General features: G+C 48.2%; 2 protein-coding genes and 1 long non-coding RNA gene across 5 annotated transcripts in view; 1 reads left to right on the top strand and 2 right to left on the bottom strand.

The window, feature by feature from the left end:
- Positions 1 to 3,680: 3,680 nt before the first annotated feature.
- BNIP1 (BCL2 interacting protein 1) lies at positions 3,681 to 13,509 on the bottom strand. The gene is made up of 6 exons (XM_066273299.1): positions 13,414 to 13,509; positions 11,576 to 11,668; positions 9,618 to 9,709; positions 6,213 to 6,314; positions 5,883 to 6,001; positions 3,681 to 5,335 (listed from the first exon to the last, which is right to left on the bottom strand). Exons 1-6 carry the CDS (start codon positions 13,495 to 13,497, stop codon positions 5,139 to 5,141), a joined length of 687 nt encoding a protein of 228 aa, XP_066129396.1. The 5' UTR covers positions 13,498 to 13,509; the 3' UTR covers positions 3,681 to 5,138.
- Positions 12,951 to 14,518, top strand: LOC136333729 (uncharacterized). Its single transcript, XR_010731081.1, has 3 exons — positions 12,951 to 13,063; positions 13,466 to 13,511; positions 14,086 to 14,518. It is a non-coding gene; the product is annotated as an uncharacterized lncRNA (long non-coding RNA).
- Positions 14,519 to 18,619: 4,101 nt separating this feature from the next.
- The window catches only part of CREBRF (CREB3 regulatory factor), a 60,474-nt gene continuing 56,211 nt past the window's right edge, over positions 18,620 to 22,882 (bottom strand). For all 3 annotated transcript variants that reach the window (XM_066273295.1, XM_066273296.1, XM_066273297.1), the window contains one exon: positions 18,620 to 22,671. In XM_066273295.1, coding sequence (XP_066129392.1) covers positions 22,556 to 22,671 — 116 coding nt within the window. In that variant the 3' untranslated portion in view covers positions 18,620 to 22,555. The remainder of the gene's footprint in view (positions 22,672 to 22,882) is intronic.

Here is a 22,882-nt window from a genome sequence, read left to right as displayed (position 1 = left end):
GTGGGGCATCCTCCAGATGGGCAGGCTGGAGGACTGCAGAAATCAGATAAGAACTGATGACCTCAACAAGGCTTGTCTTGGGGACAGTGATGGTAACAGAAGGCAGGCTGAGGGGGACGGACGGGGAGTGGGATGTGAGGGAATGGAGCCCTACAGGAGACTACAGTGGCTCAAGGGAAGCGAACCGCACCTCGTCCTGCCCCAGAGGGACCTCTCTCCCTCCAGGTCCTCCATGGCACCACTGTCATCTGGATTGTCCTTAAGGGCAGGGGCCTCAAATTTATGTGTTGTCCCCAGGTGTCTAACACACAGTGGGCACTCAACAAATATTAGATGCTTCTTGTCATGAGCAAGGGAGCGTCCCCGAAAGGAGTCACTCACACACACGTTTGTGTCTCTGCACGATGCCAGGTTTTTTTGTTTTGTTTTGTTTTGTTTTTACGATGCCAGATTTATGAGGGGTGACCTCCCCAGTCAGCTGATCAAATCACACACAGGTTACGCACAGAGGGAGGGAGCTCACGTGATAGAAGTGAGCAGCACGAACGGCTGGAGGGGAGTCGGGGTCACTGGCGGCGTCTGCAGGTGGAGAGGCAGGCGGCACGTGTCTGGCGGAGTGGAAGTCCGTGGGCTCTGAGTGTGACCCATGGTACAGCCAAGCTTGAGTGCTGGGAGGTCAGAGCTCTGAGTTCTTACACCCACAGTGGGCAGAGAGGTCCCTCTCAGATAGAGTCCTTCTCCAAGTGTTTAGACTTGAAGTTTGGGGCATGCAGGGCCCCTCCTAAGGGTGTGTCCCTTACACCCATTAGCTCAGTCTTGACATAGCACTTGACAATACTATCATGGCGGACAGGGACTCCATATTGGCTTGTCAAAGGTGTCCAAAAAGTCCTCTCTGCTCATGCTCTGTACACTTTTGATGATAGCAGGGATGATGACAACGAAGACAATAAAAAATATTGTTGAAGATAAGAGAGCCTCTTGTTTTAGGATTAGAAGAACAGTTAAGACTCCCCAAGAAGTTTAATAAGGACGCCGCCTCTGTCTCTGCTCACTCCCTCTCAGTCTTGTTTGGTGGTTCCTCTTTTCTTTCTTCTTATTTCTTCTATTATAGCTATACTCAAGTCTCTGGTGATCCCATCCAACCTCAGGGCTTTATATTCTACATGGCGGAGAGACGGACAGCTCTCACCCTGGCTGGTCACCCAGACTCCAGGCTCACATAGCCACCTGCCTACCTCAAAGTCATCTCGAAGTGGGTGTCCAATAGAAATCTCAAACCCAACGTGTACAAAACCTAAGGCCGGCTTCTCTTTCTCTTTTGGTTACTTAGGCCAAAAATCTTGTTTTTTGCTCTCATTCCTTTGGGAAATCCCATCCAGTTGGTTTTATCTTCAAAATATATCCAGAATATGACCACTTCTCTCCGTATCTACAGCTATCAGTCAGGTACAAGTCACTATCATTGGCCACCTAGACAGCTGCAACTGTCTGTCCTAACTGGCTTCTCTGCTCTGCCCAGTCCTTTCTGCTTTATTAACCCCTAAGTCATATCAATCACTCCTCTGCTCAAAGTCTCTAGTGGCTCCCCGTGTCTCTGAGTACAAGGCCAGTCCTTACAATCATGATTTTGTCCCCTACTCTGTCTCTGACCTCCGGTGCCACTGCTCTCCTCCTCACGCTATGATCTGCACACACTGGCTTCCTGCTGTTCCCCCAGTAAACCAGTCACACCTAGGTTCTGCACCCAGTTGTAATGTGTGGGTGTTTCCCACATCACTGAGCAAGTCTCCGACACCAGCTGGGGGCCCCACAACTCGACTCCATTCTGACACTAGCTACCTGGAGGCAGCATCAGACCCCACGGGTCAGGTTCAGTCTCTCCAGAGAGCCCCTGCCTTCCGCTGCAGATGCCACCTGGAAGTCCAGGTTGTTACCGGGTGCGTCTGACCTAAATAGGCTACAGATTGGAGGCTCCCACAACCCCTCCCTGAATTCATTTGCTAGAGTGGTTTGCAGAAATCAGAGATATTACCTGATAGCTTACTGGTTTATTAGAAAACAATAGAACTCAGGAAGAGCCAGATGGAAGAGACCCTTAGTGCAAGGTACGTGGGAAGGGGTGTGGGGGTGTGAGGCTTCCATGCCCTCTCTGAGCCCACTCTTTTGACACTCTCCCAAAGGTGCAGGTGGTCCCCAACCCAGAAGCAATCTGAACATGTCCTTTAGGGGTTCAGTGGAGGCCTCCTGACAAAGGCATGATTGCTTAAATCACTAGCCATTGGTGACTGAGCTCCGTCTTCTATTCCCCCTGCCCCCCCCCCCCCCAGGTCAGACATGGGACTGGAAGGTCCAACCCTCTAACCACAGGTTTGCTTTTCCGGCAAAACCCCCCCCCCCATCCCCTCGGCCAGTCCAAAAGTCTCCTCGTTAACAAAGCAGAAGACATTTATCACTCTCCTCGCAGGAAATTCCAAGGGTTTGATTTTTTAGGAGCTTTGTGCCGGGAACAGGACTAAGGCCAAACACATATTTCTCCTCCCTATAAACCACCCTGTCATAGACACTCCCACCGTAGGCCTTTGCGCCAGCCACTCCCTGTGGAGGCTTCTTCCCTCGGCCGCCCGTTTGACTGGGTGTGTGGTGTGTGTGTGTCTGCGTGTGTGTCCCAAGTCTTTGCTCAAATCTGACCTCCTCCGTGAGGCCAACTCTGACCACCCTACTTCATGGCCATGCTACCTCCCAGATCCTGATTAGCCTGCTCCACTTCTCGTCAAAACACTTTCTAATACAATGAATGGCTTACCTGGTATGCTGTTTATTCTCTGCCCAGTCTTCCCCACACACTCTGAGTTTCAGGCCGGCAGGGGCCCTTCGCCTTGTTCACTGGGCATGCCTAGCCCAGAGCCCCGCACCAGGTAGGTGCCAGCCAGTGAACACCTGGATGAGAGGTCTCTTGATGACTCTACTTTTAATTCCTCGACGGTCAGCTGATTAAAATGTAGGCGACAAGCTTGCCTTGCAGTTGAACAGTGAAAATGAAAGTGATTTATGAAATGACTTCCAAAAACAAGATATATAAGTTCTATACATTTATTTAGAAACCTGGTACCTGTTAAAAAAAAAAAGTCCATTAAGAGCATTTCATCTGGACTGGCGGGGTGAGTCTCACACACACACACACACACACACACACACACACACACGTGCCAAGCCCAGAGCGAAAGTGAACAGTGCCCCCTCATGGCTGAATGTGGAGACGGCCACTTCCTGCACAGCCAGATGGCTAGCCTGGACCTTTAACCTCTGGAGGCTGGTTGGGGTTGTAAGATAAATGTTATTGATGACGTTTCAAAATGGGTCAAATCCAACACTATTTCCAGCAGGCAAGCAGAAGAGGAATGGAGTGTCAAAGGGAGAGTTTTTAGGAGCACAGAGCCCACACATTTCCATGTTGTGCGGAGGATGTTGACAATTAGCGTGAAGCAGGAAAGAAATGTTAAGAAAATCCGAACTTGATAACATCCATCTGCTGCTCTTACAGCTGGAATCTGAGCGGGAATCTCCCATCTGTGCCTTATTCTCAGCTTTAATTTGACTATAAATAAGACATGCGTGCTTAATTTGCACCCGGTATCACCTGGGGCCAGAAGCGGTTTAAGGATGACACATAGACAGTGTAAGCACGCACACACTTTAATCAGACCCTAGCCATCAGTCTGCAGCGCGAAGCCCATCTCGTAACTGGGTCCCACGACGGTCTGGCACTGCAGAACCGAGCCCTTAACTGTGGTCCCCGCTGATCGAACAGATCTAAACAGAACTTTGGATGCCCGGGCCAGCTTACCCAGAAGCCCTGGCTGTTTGCCGCAGGGACTTTGGGGCCCAGAGTCCGGCATTTGGGGATGCCATTGCGGTCACATGGGAGCTGTGCTTGCCACTTTACACCCTCGTTTGATTCTCAACTTGACTGCGAGTGTCTATATGGGGGGCCCCACAGTACAGGTGGGATGTTGAGGCTCAGTGACATCAGGTCACTTGAACGTGGCCACGTGGTCCGTGAGTAGTAGAGCCAAGTCTTTGAGCCAAGCTCCCAAGCCCACGCTCTTCCCCTCCTCTTGTCCCCCTCCCCATCTGCCTCCACCCCGCCCCTTCCCAGGGCCTCTGGGCTATAAATAGTGGGCGAGGCTGGGATTCCTGCGCGAGGTTAGCCAGGCCCATGGCAGACACGCTAACGTCTCCAGGCTGGCCAAGCCAGCGCCCTGTCCCTTTGGCCTCAGCAGGACTCAGGCCCAGGCCGGCCTCAGCTTATCACTAGCTTCACTCTCCTTGGTTATATTTAGCTCTGGACCTCAAAGAGAAAGGTGTGGGCCAGACTCTGCGACAGTGCACCCAAGCCGGGCCGGGCCGTGGTGCGCAGGAAGAGAAGGTTGTCTGCGTTGGCCTCATCTGATGCTGGCTGCACTGCCTCCGGGGGGGGGGGCTGCTGCCCGCCCACCGTGCCAGCGGGGTCTCACTCCTCCAGGGAGAGGCCATGAGTGCTGTATCAGTGTTTGTAACGGTCGGCAGTGTCTGTGATACACCACGTGTGGCTGTCGCTTCATACCGCTTTGCTGCATGAACAAATAAATGATCAGAGTTCATATCCTAGAAATCTGGACATCAACAACAGAGGCACACAAACTCCTGGAGGGATACCTTGTAAAACCAAATGCACTTCAGTCTAGTGAATACAGTCAAGTTTATTTAAGGGAAAGATGCGCGCTTTCAGCACCCTTTCCCCGGTTCTCTCTTCCCTCCACCGGATCCGCATGGAGGCCACAGCGGGAGGGGGGGGCAACATCAAGTCCCTGAGGGTGGTGTCTGAGTGCCCCAGGTCGCAGCCTCCGCAGTGTGCAATGGCTCCCGGAGCCCGTCCCTGCTGGTTCCCTGACGACAGGCTTCCCCTTGCTCTGCCCGCCCTCGGCAAGGTGGCCGCCTGCAAGCACCTGGGGGCGGGGAGGTTGTCACCTCCGACCTGCCGGGCAGTCGGAACCAATGGGGCAGCTGGATCGGTTGGCAGCCTGGAACAGAGCTCAGGAGCGTGGCTGGGTCCTGACACCGGAGCTTAAAGGGCAAACGCTGGCAGCCCTCAGGTGTTACAGAAATGGAAACAGCCGCTTTTTTATAATGTAGAGAACTGTAGCAAGAAAAAGGGCCAGGGCCAGGAAGATCAGAAGCTTATCCGTCAGCTCCCGGCGGTTGTACTTCGTGATGAGCTTCCGTCCCAGCTGGATGGTCCCCGACATGGACTTGAATTCCTCATTGGCGTCCAGGATGGTCCGGGAAGAGGTGACTGAAACATAAGAGGGCGGGCCTGACTCAGGGACTGCGGGAAGGAGACGGTGACACTGGCACTGCCGGCGGGGCTCCCAGTCAGCCTGCTCTCTGAGCCTGGTCCCCCAGCAGAAGCAGAGCCGGTGAACAGAGGCGACCAGAGGGGTGGGGAACAAGGGCCAAACAAGGACGAAACCAGGAAGGCAGCTCCCTGTGGCCCGTCGGCTTGGAGAGCGACAAGGTTACAGAACAGACCCCAGGCCCTCCCCTAGCTGCGGGCACCCACACCGTGGACCCCTCACTTCTCACGTGAGGCCCTGGGAGTGCTTCTACTGGGAACCTTTCAGTGGGGATTACAGCTAGAAAAACCAAGAGAAACACGGGCAGCCCATCTCACTGTGAGTGAAAGCACACCATCGTGGAAATGAGAAGCCACACAAGCGGGGAGGGGAGGGGGCTCGGGTGGGAGGGGGAGGTGGCGGTGGAGGAGCCTGAGGCGGGGCCAGGCCGGGCTCCAGGCCCAGGATGTGTCCGGGGGGAGCCTCCTCCCTCAGGCCCGGCTCTACCTAGCGTCTGCATGGCTTCCTCGCTCTGCTGCACCTGCTGGGACATCATCCTGCTGATCCCCATGAGGCTCTCTGTGATGGTGCTGGACGTCTGGGCCAGGCTCTCTTTGGTGCTTTTCCTAGAAGTCCAGAGGAGGAGGAATGTCAACAGAAGCCTGGCTGCAAGAAAGCCCCAAGTGCAGATGAGACCCCATGTTCCAATTTATCAAATTCATACACATCTTCTAAACATTCACGGTCCATGGCGACAGGGTGTGTGCTGAGCCTGCCCTCGGGGACGGCAGGTGGGGACGTACCTGGAGCTGCCTTCACGAACAGAGAGAGAGATACCTGTGCCGTAAAAGGTCTCCTCCCTGGAGAAGTTCTGCTTTCTCCAGGTTGTCGATTGCGATTTTGCAGGTGAGATTTGCTTTCCTCCATGACGTCTGATTGCTGGAATCAGAGGAAAGCACGCGTGAGTCTCTGTGGGCTCCATCAGGCTGACAATCCATGTCACAGCAGTTCTTCCTTCTGGCGTGGAGTGATGGCCACGGCACCTTGGGTGGTCCACGAAGTCCAACCCCACCTCCCGCTGCTTCACCCTGGTTGCCCTGGCAACTGCTGCAGCTCAGGACCCAGCACCTCTCATCTCAACCCTGGCTGCCTCGGGGATGCTCTCCTACTGCCCGCAACTGGCCCTCTCTCCCGGGCAGCCCGAGGGGGCTGTCTGGTCACGGCATGGCACGGGGTGGGGGGATGCCCTGGAGAGCCGGCCTTGCCCGTGTTTGCATCAGCAGGACCTGCAACAGCAGTTTCTGGCCCATTAACTGCTCAGCCAGTACATGTTGGAAGAAGTAGAAAAATCACAAAAAGGCTATTTCCCCCAACATTTCTTCAAAGTCTGCTGTGCTTCACGTACCACAGACAGATCGCAGATGACACAGGCACCCCGAACAGGCAGGGCCTGGTGCGACATGACGTTTCCCGTGCGCTGCCCACCCTTCCTGGGAGGGACAGCACCGATCTGGGGAGCACGGCCTGCAGGCAGCAGGCAGCCCTTGTCAAGGGACCAGGGAGAGTGACGCAGGTCCCTCAGAGGCCCAAGTCCATGCTCTAGAACTGGGATGCCGCGGGCTTGCACCAACCGTGCTGGCCCTGAAATACGTATTTCAGTCCAGCAGAGAACGAGAATGAATGGGGTTTCCGCCAGCAGCCCTGGGCTGGGCCTCCAGGTGAGCCTCCAATGCCTCAGCAGTGGCGGCTCTGCCGTGTCACACCTAATGTTTAAAAAGAACCAGTGGCCCTGGCCGGTTGGCTTAGTGGTGGAGCGTCGGCCTGGCGTGCGGAGGTCTCGGGTTCGATTCCCGGCCAGGGCACACAGGAGAAGCACCCATCTGCTTCTCCACCCCTCCCCCTCTCCTTCCTCTGTCTCTCTCTTCCCCTCCCACAGCCAAGGCTCCATTGGAGCAAAGATGGCCCGGGCGCTGGGGATGGCTCCTTGGCCTCTGCCCCAGGCGCTAGAGTGGCTCTGGTCGTGGCAGAGCGACGCCCCGGAGGGGCAGAGCATCGCCCCCTGGTGGGCAGAGCGTCGCCCCCTAGTGGGCGTGCCAGGTGGATCCCGGTCGGGCACATGCGGGAGTCTGTCTAACTGCCTCCCTGTTTCCAGTGTCAGAAAAATACAAAAAAAGAACCAGTGGCATTTTCACACGGTCAGCAAGGCTGCTCTGCTGGGCCCTGCGACGCAGAGATGGACGAGCCACAGTGCCGGCCCTCGGGGGCTCACACTGACTGGGGAAGACCAGCAAGCGCATATTGACTGTTCGGTGTGACACGCACGGCGACCCAGAGAGGCGTGGCCACGGTCTCCGCACACATGGCCGAAGCCCTGGTCTCCTGCTGCTCTCCCCTGCCCTCTACCTCCACAGCACACTGGCCGTTCTCACGCGGTTCTGTCCGGCATAACATGCTACACTTTCTATGACGGGTCCTCTCTACTCAGTGTTTACAGTCTGAGTGCCCTCGGAGGCCCTAGGAAAAACCAAGTCACTAAGACACCCCTGAGCCAAGCACTTCAACACTAGTCACCACACCCCCCCTACCGAGATAGCCTCTGGCACGGCCGGTATGTCAGCCGTCCCCTCCTGAGTGCCGGGCGTCACACAGCTCCTGCCGGCTGGGAAGATGCCCAGCCTGCGCTCGTCAGAAGTGAAGCTGCAGAGACACAAAGGTGGCACAGTCCGACCAACAAACAAAGATGAAAGGCCGCCCAGGAGGAGGGTGGCCTGCAGGGGCTGTGAGAAAGTGGTCTGGCGACCAGAGGACCGGGGACGATGATGGAGCCCACAAATATTTTTGCACTAAAAACCCTCTTATGAGGCCCTGGCCGGTTGGCTCAGCGGTTGAGCGTCAGCCTAGCGTGCGGAGGACCCGGGTTCGATTCCCGGCCAGGGCACACAGGAGAAGCGCACATTTGCTTCTCCACCCCTCCGCCGCGCCTTCCTCTCTGTCTCTCTCTTCCCCTCCCGCAGCCAAGGCTCCATTGGAGCAAAGATGGCCCGGGCGCTGGGGATGGCTCAGTGGCCTCTGCCCCAGGCGCTAGAGTGGCTCTGGTTGCAACATGGCGACGCCCAGGATGGGCAGAGCATCGCCCCCTGGTGGGCGTGCCGGGTGAATCCCGGTCGGGCGCATGCGGGAGTCTGTCTGACTGTCTCTCCCTGTTTCCAGCTTCAGAAAAATGAAAAAAAAAAACAAACAAAAAAAAACACCCTCTTATGATTATGGTGCAAAAGTGAAATGTGAAGGGACGGGTACTGTTTCATGCCGTCAGTCAGTGTTGTTGGAAAAGTCCCCCAATTCAATACCAAAAAATAATCAAGTATTAGTGCACAGCCGCAATAACCTCAATTTTATATAACGTAAACTTGTTTACATTTTCTTGTTTCACTTTTTTTTTTTTTTTTTTTTGGTATTTTTCTGAAGCTGGAAACGGGGAGAGACAGACTCCCGCATGCGCCCGACCGGGATCCATCCCGCACACCCACCAGGAGGCGATGCTCTGCCCACCAGGGGGTGATGCTCTACCCACCAGGGGGCGATGCTCTGCCCCTCTGGGGCGTCGCTCTGCTGCGACCAGAGCCACTCTAGCACCTGGGGCAGAGGCCAAGGAGCCATCCCCAGCGCCCGGGCCATCTTTGCTCCAATGGAGCCTTGGCTGCGGGAGGGGAAGAGAGAGACAGAGAGGAAGGAGGGGGGGTGTGGAGAAGCAAATGGGCGCTTCTCCTGTGTGCCCTGGCCGGGAATCGAACCCAGGTCCCCCGCACGCCAGACCGACGCTCTACCGCTGAGCCAACCAGCCAGGCCTCTTGTTTCACTTTTTAAGATAAAGTCCTATTCAAAATTTTCTAAATTTGGTCCATCGTAAATAGGTTCACTTTCAGTGAACTTTTTCTAGAACCACTTCTCTATACGTACTTGATAAAAAGGACCTGTATTACAATAGCGACCCTTCCTGTGGTTTTGTTCTAAGAAGATAAAGTACAGCATAACATTAAATACGCTTTTATAAACTATGCCCAGTTCTCCCCAGCGGCCCCTGTGTGCCCTCCTCTTTGAGAATTACTGATCCAGAGAGAACACTTGGTCCGTGCATAGACGACAGTGAGGTCAGTAAACCCGGGTTTCTTAGGCAAACCCGGCGCGCGTCTCCTGGGGGGCCCGGGGCTGGCAGAGGCCGTGGCGGGAGGCCAGGCCGCCTACCTGAGTGTCTGCTTCTTGTGGTTCTCCACCTCCTGGAGCAGAGCCTGCTTCTCCGACTCTCTGTCTTGCTCTCTAGCCGCCTGCTCAAGCTCCTACGGGGGAAAGAGCTCTGTATGAGAATGACCCTGCGGCCAATACTTCCGTTTCTAGCTAGATCATAAACTGCACTTGAAACCCCTCCTGGAGCAGGGCACCTAGGAATGCCAGGTAACACCTATGTAGCTGAGTTGGCAAGAGAGTAAGGGGAATGCCACAGCCCGAGGACAGGAGGACACTCGGAGCCAGTGCGGTTGGCTGCGAGCGGCGCATGGCTGCCCCGGGCGGAGGACGCGCCCCTGGAACACAGCGCACGCCAGAAATGAAAAGGAACACAAACACTAAACAGGAGACTGGCCCCCTCTTAGCATGGGGATATCAAAAACTGCGTGTTTTCGGGAGCGGCAAGATGGCAATGGAGTAGGCGGACGCACCAACTTCCACCTCCCAGAACCAATGTGGATTACAACTTAATTTTAAGAATCATCATCTGGAAAAACCAACTCTTTGGAAGGCAACACACAGGACACAGATATACTGTTCCTGATGGTCCAAATGGCCAGTTTCTCGACCAGCTTTGGACCAGACTGTCTTCTTCGGCTAAGCAACAACACTGTTGGCTGGCATCTGGGCCACGCGACACGAAAAGCACAAGTCTTTACAGCCCAGCACCACATGCGGGGAGACTGGGGGCCCAACACCCACCCAGAGGTGGGCAGGCCCTGTGCCCACGGTCCTCTCCCTGGAGGCCCGGCAGCAGAAACACCTGCGCTATCCAAACGGGTACTTCGGTTCCGCTGCTTTTGAGATGGCACATATAACAATGGTCCCCAACCTGTTTTGGGCCACGGACCGGTTTAATGTCAGAAAATATTTTCATGGACCGGCCTTTAGGGTGGGACGGATAAGTGTATCACATGACCGAGACAAGCGTCAAGAGTGAGTCTTAGATGGATGTAACAGAGGGAATCTGGTCGTTTTTTAAAAATAAAACATCGTTCAGACTTAAATATAAATAAAACAAAAATAATGTAAGTTACTTATTCTTTCTCTGCGGACCGGTACCAAATGGCCCATGGACCAGTATCGGTCCGTGGCCCAGGGGTTGGGGACCACTGCCATATAACACCGTCAAACTCGGGAGCGTTATTATGTGCACAAGATGTGACTGGTGACCACGAAACAGAGAGGAAGAGGCTGGACAAAGCGACAGCCTGAAGAGAAAGCCCCAGGAGACACTGGTGATGGACTGCAGCAAGTGGGCTGGAGCGAGTGGCAGAGAGAAGAAAGTAGTTCAAGTGACCTCAGAAGTTGAAGTTGACAAATTCCAAGGACCCCGGTGTCCCTGCCATCCACTTAACACAGCTGGCAGAGCTCTGCATGCCAGAGTCCCTCGTTTCAACCTGGGTAGCGGGTCAGTACATTTGCCCTCACTGTTTACACATTCACTGGGGACACTGGACAGCTTGCAGGCAGCAGTCAGTGCTGGGCCTGAGCCCCCTTCGTGCCCATTCTTGGTCTCTCGGTTCTATTTTTTAAATTTTTTACTTATGTTTTCTTCATTTCCAAGTGAGAGGAGGGGAGATAGAGAGACAGACTACCGCATGTGCCCCAACAGAGATCCACCCAGCAACCCCTGTCTGGGGCCGACGCTCTGCGCATCTGGGGCCATGGTCACAACCCAGCTATTTTTAGCACCCGAGCTAGAGGCTCCAGGGAGCCATCTTCAGTGCCCAGGGCCAATGAGTTTGAACCAACTGCGCTATGGCTGCAGAAGAGGAAGCGAGAGGGGGGGGGGAGCAGATGGGCACTTCTGTGTGCCCTAACCAGGAATCAAACCCAGGACATCCACAAGCCAGGCCAACACTCTACCACTGAGCCAACCGGCCAGGGCCTAGCCTCTCAGCTCTAAAGCCGCTCACCTGTATCCTGTGCCGCAACTCTTGAAACTTCTCTTTCACTTTTGTATTCAGTTCAGTAAGTGCACTTAATGGTCCGGAACAATCTCGAATATCCTAGAAGATATTGAAGAGGTGAGGGGGCCTTTCTCAGGGCAATGAAATAACACCGTCTGTACACTGAGAGCTGGCTTAGACACAAGTAAGGTCGGGCCACTGACTGTAATCCATCCTGATTTCTGTTGTTTACCTCTGCAACACAAACAAACACATTATTATGGACACTTTTCTCATTCTTCTTTAAGTTAATTTTGAGTAGGTAATATAAAAACATAGAGAGAAGCACAACTCTCTCTTGCCTTATTTGTTCCTAAAGTTTCACAAACGCCACCTTGGCAAGTATGATGGCCGTAAAGAAGTTTGTGTGTTCAACTAAAATGAAAATCCAAAAGTGACAGTAATTAACTTCAGATCTTTGAAAACCGAGGTGCAAAATTCCTGGCATCGTATGGCAAGATAAACTTCAATTTGATTTTACAAACCATCTATCATAAATCACAGCGTTTATAGACATATTCAAGGACAGGTTTAGAATTTGTTTCCGGATAGCCACAATTAGAACCAGGTTTTAGAGCAAGATGTAGAGCCAGACTACGGGGATTCAGATTCTCGCTGTATACTTATTAGCTGTGCAACCTTGAAGAAAAGCACTTGAGTTCTCTGTGCCTCATCTTCCTCATCACATTACCTACCTCACAGACCATGTCTGTACATAAGGCATTTAGCTGAGGAGCTGGAACACAGTAATTTAGCTATAGTCAATCTTTTTCATTAGAGTTTAGAACTGGCCTGACATTTTGTAGCTTACACATGGGAGAAGGGAAGTTTGAGGAGGTTTAAATGTTCGCATCAAGTCCAGTCACTTGTTCTCTGCCTACTCATTAAATCACGCTTCCTGCCACCATATGATAGACCACAAATTTGATTTAGTCTGCATCTGCTTCCGTGGGGGGCCCTACTTTCCTTCACTTTTTGCCCCAACTACAGTAATTGCAAACTCTGAATCTACATCTAATGTTTAAGTACCATTCGTTGAAAATAGAAACGCTTTGCCTAAAGCCAAGGTTTAAAACTCTTGGTTTCTTTTTGCTAAACGTTAAGGAACCATTTCTAAATTCCTACCTCTTGCCTATCGCAAATAAGCCAAAGCACCTCAAGGACCTAAGTCCCTTCTCCAAGCTGTCTTTCCCCGTCCGGGTCCCAGTTCCGCCACTATTCTGCCTTTAGATTCAGGCCTTGCCATTTTACTCGATTTCCTCAGTGACAAAAATCACAACTACGGTCCCAGGTGACGTTCGTTTCACCCGGTTCCTCCCGTGCCAGGTGGCCTTGGGTGGCACGGGGCGCCACCCCCAGAGGAGCTGGCCAGCAGCGGGCGGGACTCACGCCTCCAGAACGCTGCCCCACGGCGGGGAGGGCGGCATCAGAAGGCGGGGCTACACAGGGTGACAGGTACTTTGGGAGGTGGTCCAGAGCAGGGCGACAGCCAGGGGTCCGTATGGGAGGGGTCCGCGGGGCCACAAAGGGAAAACCTGGTCAGGGGCGAGGGACATGTGGGTGTCCCGGAAAAGGGCGAGCCAACGGCACCAGGTTGGAAGGTCAAGGCCAATGGTCAAGGGGAAGGGGCCGGAGGGGGCCAGAGAGGAGGTAGCGGGCCACAGAGCGGAGCCAGCGATCTGGGACGATCAGGGAGACCTGACCGAGTAGGGAAAGCTCGGGAGTGGGACCGCGGAGCTCACAGGAGGCCGGCGGAGCGCGGGTCTCGGGCAGCTGGAGCCCAGCAGGGCCCCCAGAATCAGTACCTGGATCAGGGCCTTCACCTCCAGGTCGAATTTGACAATTTCTTGGTTACAGATCCGGACGTGGACATCCTGGGTAGCAGCCATGTTGAAGATGCCGGGTACGGGCAGCGGCGGTGGCCAAGTTCAAACGCGTTTTCGTTCCGCCCGGCCTTGCGACAGCGCCCCCTAGAGACCGGCCTGAGGCCAGCGAGGGTGGCGGCCCCAAGTCCTGGGGAATTTTCCCCGCTGGTGTGGGGAAATCGGCCTCGCCTCTTGGTGTGGTCCTAAAAAAACGGAGAGAAAGAGAAGCGGGATAATGAATGCTTTCCCCGTCTCGATGGCTCAGTGGATAGAGCGTCGTGTTGCGTGCCTAGATCGCAGGTTCGATCCCAGATCAGGGCACGTAGAATGCGTGCACAACTAAATGGAACTAAGTGGAACAATGAGTTGATGCTTCTCTCTCTCCCTCTCCTGTCTTCTTCCCCCCACCCCAAGTCAATGGAGAAAATAAAATGCTTTCATGGTGGTGTTTCCCCATCTTCTGCCCATCAGCCATTCTAATGATTACAGGTTTTTGCATAGAAGGGGGGAAAAGAGACTAGAAGGAAAGTATCAATTGGGATGTCTCTGGAAGGTGGCACTGACAATTTTTTATATCTCTTTAAGCTTTCTTGTATGTTTCATATTTTACAGTGAACCCACATCATGTCTGTGTGCCTCAGTCCCTTCAGAGGCCACCTGGTGGTAAGCGCGGGGCTGGCTGGAGGACTCAGTGACGTAAGACGGAAAAGCAGCCTCTGGGAAGAACGCGGTGCGCACTGGCAGCTCTTAACTCTATTGCTGACATTTTGGGAGCCCTTCCCCTGTGCCAGGCACTTTGTACTTAAGTCGGCATGTCTATCATCTAACAACTGTCACCACAGCCCCACTGGATGGAACTATCCCCGTTTATACACACAATAAACTGTCACAGAGAATGATGGCTTGCCAGGCCCAAAAATACGTGCCTTTAAAAAATCCTGATCCATGCTACCAAACTGCTCTTCACAGAGGTTCTGTGGCCACTTACCCTCCCTACCAGCAGGTGGTACAAATGCCTGCCTCCCACCGCCTCTGCAACATGGTGTTCATCACTGGATTTCTGCCAAGCTGATTAAGTGAAAAATGCCGTTTTTGAAATTTGCATTATCTCTTATCATGAATAAGGTGGAGAGTTATTTGTATTTATTGTCTGCTCATTTCTCTGTTGAATTGTTGGTCTTCTTCCTGTCAATTCCCAGGAGCTCTTTATATATTAGGAAAGTTAGCCCTTAGTCATGAGCATTTTTTTTTTCTTAGTCTACAGAATTTTGAGCTGGCTATAGTGTTTTTTGGCCTGAAAGTTTTTTAAAAATATTTTTTGCTTAATTTTTGTTTCACATAGAATTTATCAGTTTTCATTTACGACTCCTGGACTTGGGATCCAAGTTAGGAAGGCCTTTCCCCACCGAATTAGTTTCTATGGTTTCCTTTTCTTTTAACATTTAGATTTGACCCATTTTGAAAGGTATGATAGCTTCTGGAGTGAGGTATAGAGCCAACTTTCCTTTCTCCAGAGTTAGCCCGTTGTTCCAACACTATTTCCTAAAGAACCCATATTTTTCCTACTGGTTCACAATGTTGCATTTACCCTACTAAATTCTTATGTTCAAATGCATTTCCGACCTGTTGCCCTGTGTAGTCATTCATGCACCAAAATGACACTTTTCAGTTAGTTTTATGTGTCTTAATACCTGTTGAGGATCAAGCACTCTCCTTCCCCCCCCCCTTCAGCATCTCCCAACTATTATTTCTCCCCATGGGAACTAATTTTTGTAAACCCTACTGGTCTGTCCTTATTAGGATGGCATTAAATTTTTATTTAACATCGGAGGACTGACAGCTTCATGTTATTGACTGTTCCTGTTCAAGAACTTGGTCTAGCTTTGCATTTGTTCGTTTTCTGTGTCCTTTACAGTATTTTCAAGATTTCTTCATACCTTGTACATTTCCCGTTCATTCCTGGCAACATTATTTTAGAATTAAAACTTTTTATAGAAACTTATTAAAGAAAAAGAAAACTTAATTTTTTATTCTAAACCCTTTATTTCCCTTCTACAGAGACACCCATCCCACTGTTGCCTATGACTTGGCCTGGTCCCTTAGAGATGGGTATGAACTGTCTCTGAGCACAGCAAACTGACTTATTTGAATTGGAGCTCCAGACCCTATCAGCCTGGTCTGGGTAAGTCCCCTCATCCAGGTCTAGTCTGATGGCTACCTACCTCACTGTGCCATTGAGTAGCTGAGTGTCCTGATGAGACAGAACCTAGCAAAGGCTTAAGGAGTGCCACCCAAGCCTCCTGGGACGTTCCAACTCCTTCTTGCTGTTCCGAACCTTCCAGCGGGACAGTCAAGTATTTCCCAACTAGTGTTTTCCTAAAGAGCTTTCCCAGTTCCAACTCAATGTCGGTGAGCAGCCCGTCTAACTGCATGCCACTCACAGAAGGCTTTGTTTCCTAAGAACTAGACTGACCTGGCTCCCCCGACTGCCTCGAGTTCCTGGACCACGGCACTGGCTCCTGTGAGGGGTGGTCTTGAAAGGTCAAGTCCTGAAGCAGAATGAGTCCATGCGAGGCCACGTCCACGTGCTTCCTGACAGCCTCAGTGTCTGTCACTCAAATAAAGCAAAAGGGACTTCTTCAATGTCCCAGGGATATCAGGAACACAACCTGTCAATTCTCTAACATGCCCCTGGATGTGGCACCTGTGTTCTTGCAAATACTTTAGTGTTAACATGCCAAGAGACCTTTGCATGTGTAACAACTCGTGTTGTTTTGCAAACCTAGCCACAGGCTGCCTCCCTCAGCGGACTGCCCGTTCCTGGAGGTCTCTAATCTCCTCAGAGCCCAGTATCTAGCACAAGTCTTGGCAGGAGGAACAAGTCTGTTTGTTAGCTGAAGGAACACACTGACAGGCTGGTGTTCACTCGGGTCGCCTGACTTAGGCTCTGTGTATCCTTACTTAGAATTATTAAACATATAAATGCTTGAGTGAGAAGAGACTCAGAATATTTTATTTCCCTCAGAGAAATTGCTTGCTCAAAAGAATCAAAGAAGAGAAATAAGTATAACCTAAACTATGCTCTAAGCCAGGGGTCCCCAAACTACGGCCCACGGGCCACATGCGGCCCCCTGAGGCCATTTATCCGGCCCCCGCCGCACTTCCAGAAGGAGCACCTCTTTCATTGGTGGTCAGTGAGAGGAGCACTGAAATACTGGTCAGTTGGTTGATTTAAATTTACTTGTTCTTTATTTTAAATATTGTATTTGTTCCCGTTTTGTTTTTTTTTTTTACTTTAAAATAAGATCTGTGCAGTGTGCATAGGGATTTGTTCATAGTTTTTTTTATAGTCTGGCCCTCCAATGGTCTGAGGGACAGTGAACTGGCCCCCTGTGTAAAAAGTTTGGGGACCCCTGCTCTAAGCTATGAAGAACGCAAAGTGTTCATCAATTAATAATTGTACAAAATAGCTAAATCTCCCTGACGCTCCCTGTCTTCGGTTTGGAATTTCTTTGCAGTGGGTCACCCCGGAAAGTAGGTGGTTACCTTGGTAAGCAACAGAAAAGGCACAGACAGGAAGGGCGAAAACACGAGGCAAAACAATTCAAAACCTTTTCTTTTCATCTTTTTTTTATTTTAAATTACAAAGGATGTTGCATACATGGATGAATCTGTATCTGACTAGAAGTGCTGAGGGACTGAAAGGTGACAGAAAACCTAGGCAATATTTGAATTGCCCTTTCTTCTGAAAAGAAAAACGGCACAACTAATTAACCAACATTGAAGAGAATAATTTTTAAACAGCTCATGCGTCAACAAGATAAAATTCTTTCTAGACAAAAGACAAGACTGAATCCAATAAAACGTTTCATAGCTCCAGTGGTGGTGGTGATGGTGGTGGGGAGATGACAAAACTACAGAGTATGATGGCATTACAAACAGGATCCTACGCAGCTATGCAAGAGAGGTTGCCACATTGTATGAACAAAATGCTTTGAATTCTTGCCCTTCCGCTCTTCCCATGTGACTTCTTATGAACGGTCAGCCCTAGCATCGCTGTTAACCACAAATGCTAAGTTACAGGACAAATCCTAAGGAAAGAGGGTAAAAAAAGGCAGGCAGTGGAATACAATGTCATAAAAATGTGGTGGAAAAGCAGATACAGTACACACATACACATTTCTGTTACTTGGTTCTGAGAAGAAACAAAGGGCGAAGGGCAAGACACAGTAATCAGTCCCGCTCCCGTCCACCCAGAATTTAATTAACTACACCATTGTGTTTACATTGTTATGAAAGAGGCAAACCTAGTTCACCCAAACTTGGCACACTGAAATACCCAACTGATGTTCTGCACTAGTCACCAAGTTCAAGTCTCCAAAATACTACTTGGAAGTAGTTTTAAGGTTTTGGTCCCTCACTACTACCCCCAAAGCTCTCTTTTCTAAACAAAAAATGGCAATTTGGCAGAATTCAATTCCTAGGTGTAATTTCTACAACTTCAGTCAGTTTACTAAGCATGAGGACTATGCTTCAACACATAACCCCACTTGCCTACGGAAGTGTAAAACTTTCAGTAGTACATGTTGTCTTTTCCCAGCGTGCTTATTCCTTAAAACGAAACAACCATCCCTACAGTTGACATTCATTGTGACATCCCAATGTGTTTGAAATATTAAAAAAACATGAAGTCATCTTCTCATAATGCCCTTAGTAAGATTACAAAGATTACAAAAGAATCCACAAATATTACGGCACTGTGTGAGACTGATTTGTCACGATCCCAGGGAAGAACAAGACTGGAGTTCTGTGCAAAGCTGTGGAAGTGGCCTCAGTTCCATGGGAAACGGTATTCCACAACAGACTTCACTAGAAGGAGAGTTGAAACCTTTACTTTAACACTGAAAGCGTAATTCAACGCATTCTCAAAATTCAAGTTTCAAGATTTAGAGAGATGCTAACATTCTGTTATATAGTTAACTAGAAAATACTTAAATAGAATTTCAGGAAGACGATATAAAGAAAGGGAACGTAAGTTTTTGTTAACTCCTGCTGAAGGCAACTTGAATTCGTCTCTTAGAAAGTTCACTAAATCTTAGCAGCTAAAACATTTTTAAATGTATGGAATAAAGAAAAAGCACATCCATTCTTGACATTTTGGTGAATAAACTACCAGCTTTATTAATGAAGGCAAACATCAGGTAATTGTATGAATATTATATATAAAAAAAGAAATCCAAACTAACAGCATTGTATTCCAAAAGTACTGTACTTCTGTTTCTTTTAAGGAGACTTGTCGTCATCTGTTTTATAAAACAAACAAAACAGGTACTTTTCTCCTAAAAAATTCTGGAAAGTTGAGAGAGTCCATTTCAAGCCAATGAACGAAACACACCTTTCTTTAAATGCAGACTATTGCAAAGGAGCAAATCAAGTCAAGCATCAGAAAGAAGATGTACGACAAATTCAGGAGAGTCAGAGAAAAGGGATGTAGTGAAATTACCGCTAATCTTACCCCCTCATGTTCAAAGACCATTCAAAACTGGTCTTTCATACAAATATAAAATAACTATAAAGAGAGGGAATTGGAAACCATACCCATCTGATATCCTTCATGATGTTTTTATAATAGCTGATTCTCTTACCAAAAAGGTCAAAGTGAAAGATTTAGGAAGTGAAAGGGAATGAAGACATTTTGTTTTAATGTACAAGTAAGGCACAATATAAAGCCACATCATAATCTGTCATGAAGAATATAGGAAGGGACAAGAATCATACATGGTACAGTAGAACAAGCAATCATATTGACTGGAAAAGTGTGGCACCCAATTCAAAATTCAGACAAGATCTTAACAAGAACAACTGGACAGGCATGCTTTCATACGGAGACAAAGAATCCAGTGTATCTGAAACGAGGAAGAACGGTTTTCATTTTTTTGTTTGTTTTGTTTTTAAATCATAGTAGTACTAGAGTCAAAGTTTCTATAATTGCTTTTGGAAAATGGGTTCATTTGAGGTGAATTCACAATGCCTTCACTTAACGTAAGATTCTGGACTTCATTATGAACTAGCTGTATACCATGTATGAACACAGAAAACCTTTAGAGAGCTCATCTCTAAGGATCTTCACCCAAAAATACATGCCACAATTTCAAAAACAGAACATGTACAATTGTTGGGGTTTTTACATTACCCTTATAAGATTTGTTTGTGTGATACACTAAACGTATATATTTAATGACAATAGAGGAAGCAGATTATTACTGGCATTAAAGTACAACCATTTCTAGACGGTTTAAATGCCACAGAGTCCCCTGGTTAAAATGTAAAGCTGCACAGCTTGCCTATGTCATCTTTACGACAAAGTTAAACAGCAAGAGGATTTAACTTTCACTCTACATTTTACCGCCAGGTTTCTATGGATCAAGTATCGCTGCAGCATTCTGACCAGCCCAGATTTAGCAGCAAATGGCAGGAATCATATAAAATGCAAATTTTTTTTTAACAAAGTGCTTTTCTAAGATATACATACATATATAAATAGGTACAAAATAAAGTGTCAACATTAAAAAGCTCAACTATTTAAAAGCTTTTAACTATTGTATTTAACTTAAGTAGTACATATAAAACACTGAAATGCAAGGGTGTGGAATCTACTAAACAGATTCAGAGTCTTTTTTGAAATGCAAGACCAAACAATCAAATTCTGGTTTGCAGAGAGGAAAAAAGTATCAAAAACCAGAATTTCTAACAGAGCAGCTAGAAAGGGGCAATTTTATAAACCTTATCAGCTGAATCTCGACCATGAAGTGCTTTTCACCTGAATGCAAAACTGCCATCTTTTGGAATACATTTTAATCTGCCAGACACTCTCCATCTGAACTTCATACACTGCCAAGTTACAAAGCTGTGCTTTACCTTCTCCCACCTAAAACGGAAGAACTTTGAACAATGACTCCCATTCTATTCAACCACCAGATCTGAGCTTATCGTCTGGCAAGCGTGAACGCACTAACCAGGTACATTCCCACCAAGCACGCCGGAGAACCCCGGCCTCATTGCTCACATGTCAAAGAGCATGTCAGGCGCTGCTCGGTTGCTACAGTGTTTAAGAACCAAACCTTTGCAAGCTACAGCTTTCTGGGCCATCCCTTCATACAGGCGAGGTGGGGGTGGGGGGAATTCACTAGACGGACAAAATATAATTACAGGATCAAGTCTCCAACGGGTAATGGAGAAACAGACACTTTCCCAGCAGCTAGGTCTGAAATTTTTGGTATTATTTTTTTCTGGCTAGGTAAGAACTTTTTTATTTTTAAGTATAGTTTTTAACCTACCAGTTTTCAGGGTTCAAACCACAAGATTTAAGAATAAAACGGAGAGACAGGATGGAAAGATCCAGATATAGGTTTATAATGCTGCCTTGACACAGAGATTTCTCATCAAGAGGTAAAGCTTTAACGTAGTTAAAACACTAATGAAGCTGTTTTATGTGAGCAAAACAGAGCACCTAAAAACTAAATGGGCTAATACCTCTCGGTTCTAGAAACTAGAGAAGTCACGTGTAAGTCTGAAGAAGCCAGTTCGAAAATACCTGTACAAAAATATAAAAATCTATAAACTTTTTTTGTTTTCGTTTTAAGCTTGTGTTGATCTCTGAAAATATTACATGCACAATAATACATCAATTGGAAAAGTGGCAACTAAAGAATTAGATATTTTTAGCTTTTCTCTTTCTTTACATATATATATATACATAATACAATAAAAATAATCTGTATTTTGGTTGTTTGGTGGAAGTATATACTACAGTCAGCTAAATAAACTTTAAATTCTCAAAGTCAAAAACTATTTTATCAATAGCTTACTAAACTGAAATATATTAAAATTTTCTACAGTAAGTGCAGAAATAAAAAGACAGACACCTACATGGCCACCAACGTATCTACCATGGAAGCGGACTAGAGGAACAGCAAAATAATATCTGTATGTGTGGGTGCTCCTTCTGTAGGCAATTGGACCCAGACAGAAATAAGATTCACAGTTCAGTAAGATCCCTAACCCTGACCTTTTCATTTTCTTTTTTCTCCTTTTATTCATACATTCATACAGTATCATGTAAGCTGTGCAAAACTTTACTTAGACTGGCAGTTTGCCATATCAGTTGCATTTGTCTTTGGTACAAAAAATAAAACAATCGCAGTAATGTGCAAGTATTTGTCTTCTTCCGGTCAAGTACCGAAATATGAGTTTTCTAGAGCCATCTTTTTTTTGTTTGTTTTTTGTTTTGTTTTTTTATACAATACACAGACTCTGTGGCATATATCTACATTTCAACATAGTCCTATATACATTCAAAAAATTTGAAAAAGAGTTGGAACAAAAAAACATTTAAACCCCATAATTTTTCCATCTATGTATCTTGTGTTTTCCTCATTAGGGTTTTCATCATACAAAATATTACCAGTTTTAATAGTTTTCCCAAAATACAAGGCACAAAGAATATGCTTTTTTTCTTACTTGCACAGACATTATATATATATTTATATGTATTTATATATACCACATCGGGCTCGAAAAATGAACATTTAATATGGCACACAGGCGCGAGAGCTGGGTTGTGCCACAGACAGTGAGACTGATGGTTGTGGAAAATTAGAACAAAAAGCAATAATTCTAAAAATAATCTAAACTGTTTTAAAAAAATGCTTCCTCGATTTTTTTTGTGTGTGTGGTTCAGAGCATAAACCTGCCATAGTATTTGGCATTTACTAAAATATCTTCACCCCTCCAAAATGCTTTGCTTTCACAGAGATTTTACAATCTGGATCTAAACATTCAGTTAAATGGATGACTCTCAATTCTGAAGCCAGTAGCAGTTGTAACCAGGGTTTATGCTCTGAAAATGCAATAATCAAGTATTTTGGATCATGCTTCACTTATGCTACTTAGTTCTTAAAACAATGTAACCTAATTGCAAATGTTTACATAATGCTAAACTGACATGCAAAACAGAATGAAAATTTACAGTGAACAACATGACAAACTCAGACATTTCTGACCAGTGGTCCAATGAGGCTGATTACACTTTAGACGTCGGTATCCTCAGGCCCACCAGGCCTCCGGTGGGATTGCCTTCTGCTGTCTTCTCTAACACCTGGTTAACGAATTCTGAGGTTTGCCCAGCGACTGGGAGACCTGGGGAAAGGAATAAAAGGCACGCTTAGACCCAGAAAGGCAGGCGGCATGACTGGGAGCAGGGTGGCCCTCTGCTTGATGCTGGTCCCAGGCGAGTGCTCTGCCCTGGCTACTGCAGCCCAGAAAATAATTCTACCCACCAGATTAGAGCCTACAATTTTAAGATTAGAAGGGTCAAGTCAAGAACCACCATGAAGAATGGCTAATCAAC

The sequence above is a fragment of the Saccopteryx bilineata genome, chromosome 4, assembly GCF_036850765.1.
Source record: "Saccopteryx bilineata isolate mSacBil1 chromosome 4, mSacBil1_pri_phased_curated, whole genome shotgun sequence".
NCBI classification, from domain to species: domain Eukaryota; kingdom Metazoa; phylum Chordata; class Mammalia; order Chiroptera; family Emballonuridae; genus Saccopteryx; species Saccopteryx bilineata.
Note: the sequence above shows the minus strand (reverse complement) of the source record. Positions and strands in the feature narration are given on the sequence as shown.

Excerpts from the sequence above, each read along its gene's own strand:
- BNIP1 (XM_066273299.1), bottom strand. The coding sequence starts at position 13,497 with ATGGCTGCTACCCAGGATGTCCACGTCCGGATCTGTAACCAAGAAATT. Across the intron at positions 11,669-13,413 it reads AGGTGAAGGCCCTGATCCAG|GATATTCGAGATTGTTCCGG; the intron begins GTACTGATTCTG and ends AATATCTTCTAG. Across the intron at positions 9,710-11,575 it reads AGTTGCGGCACAGGATACAG|GAGCTTGAGCAGGCGGCTAG; the intron begins GTGAGCGGCTTT and ends TTTCCCCCGTAG.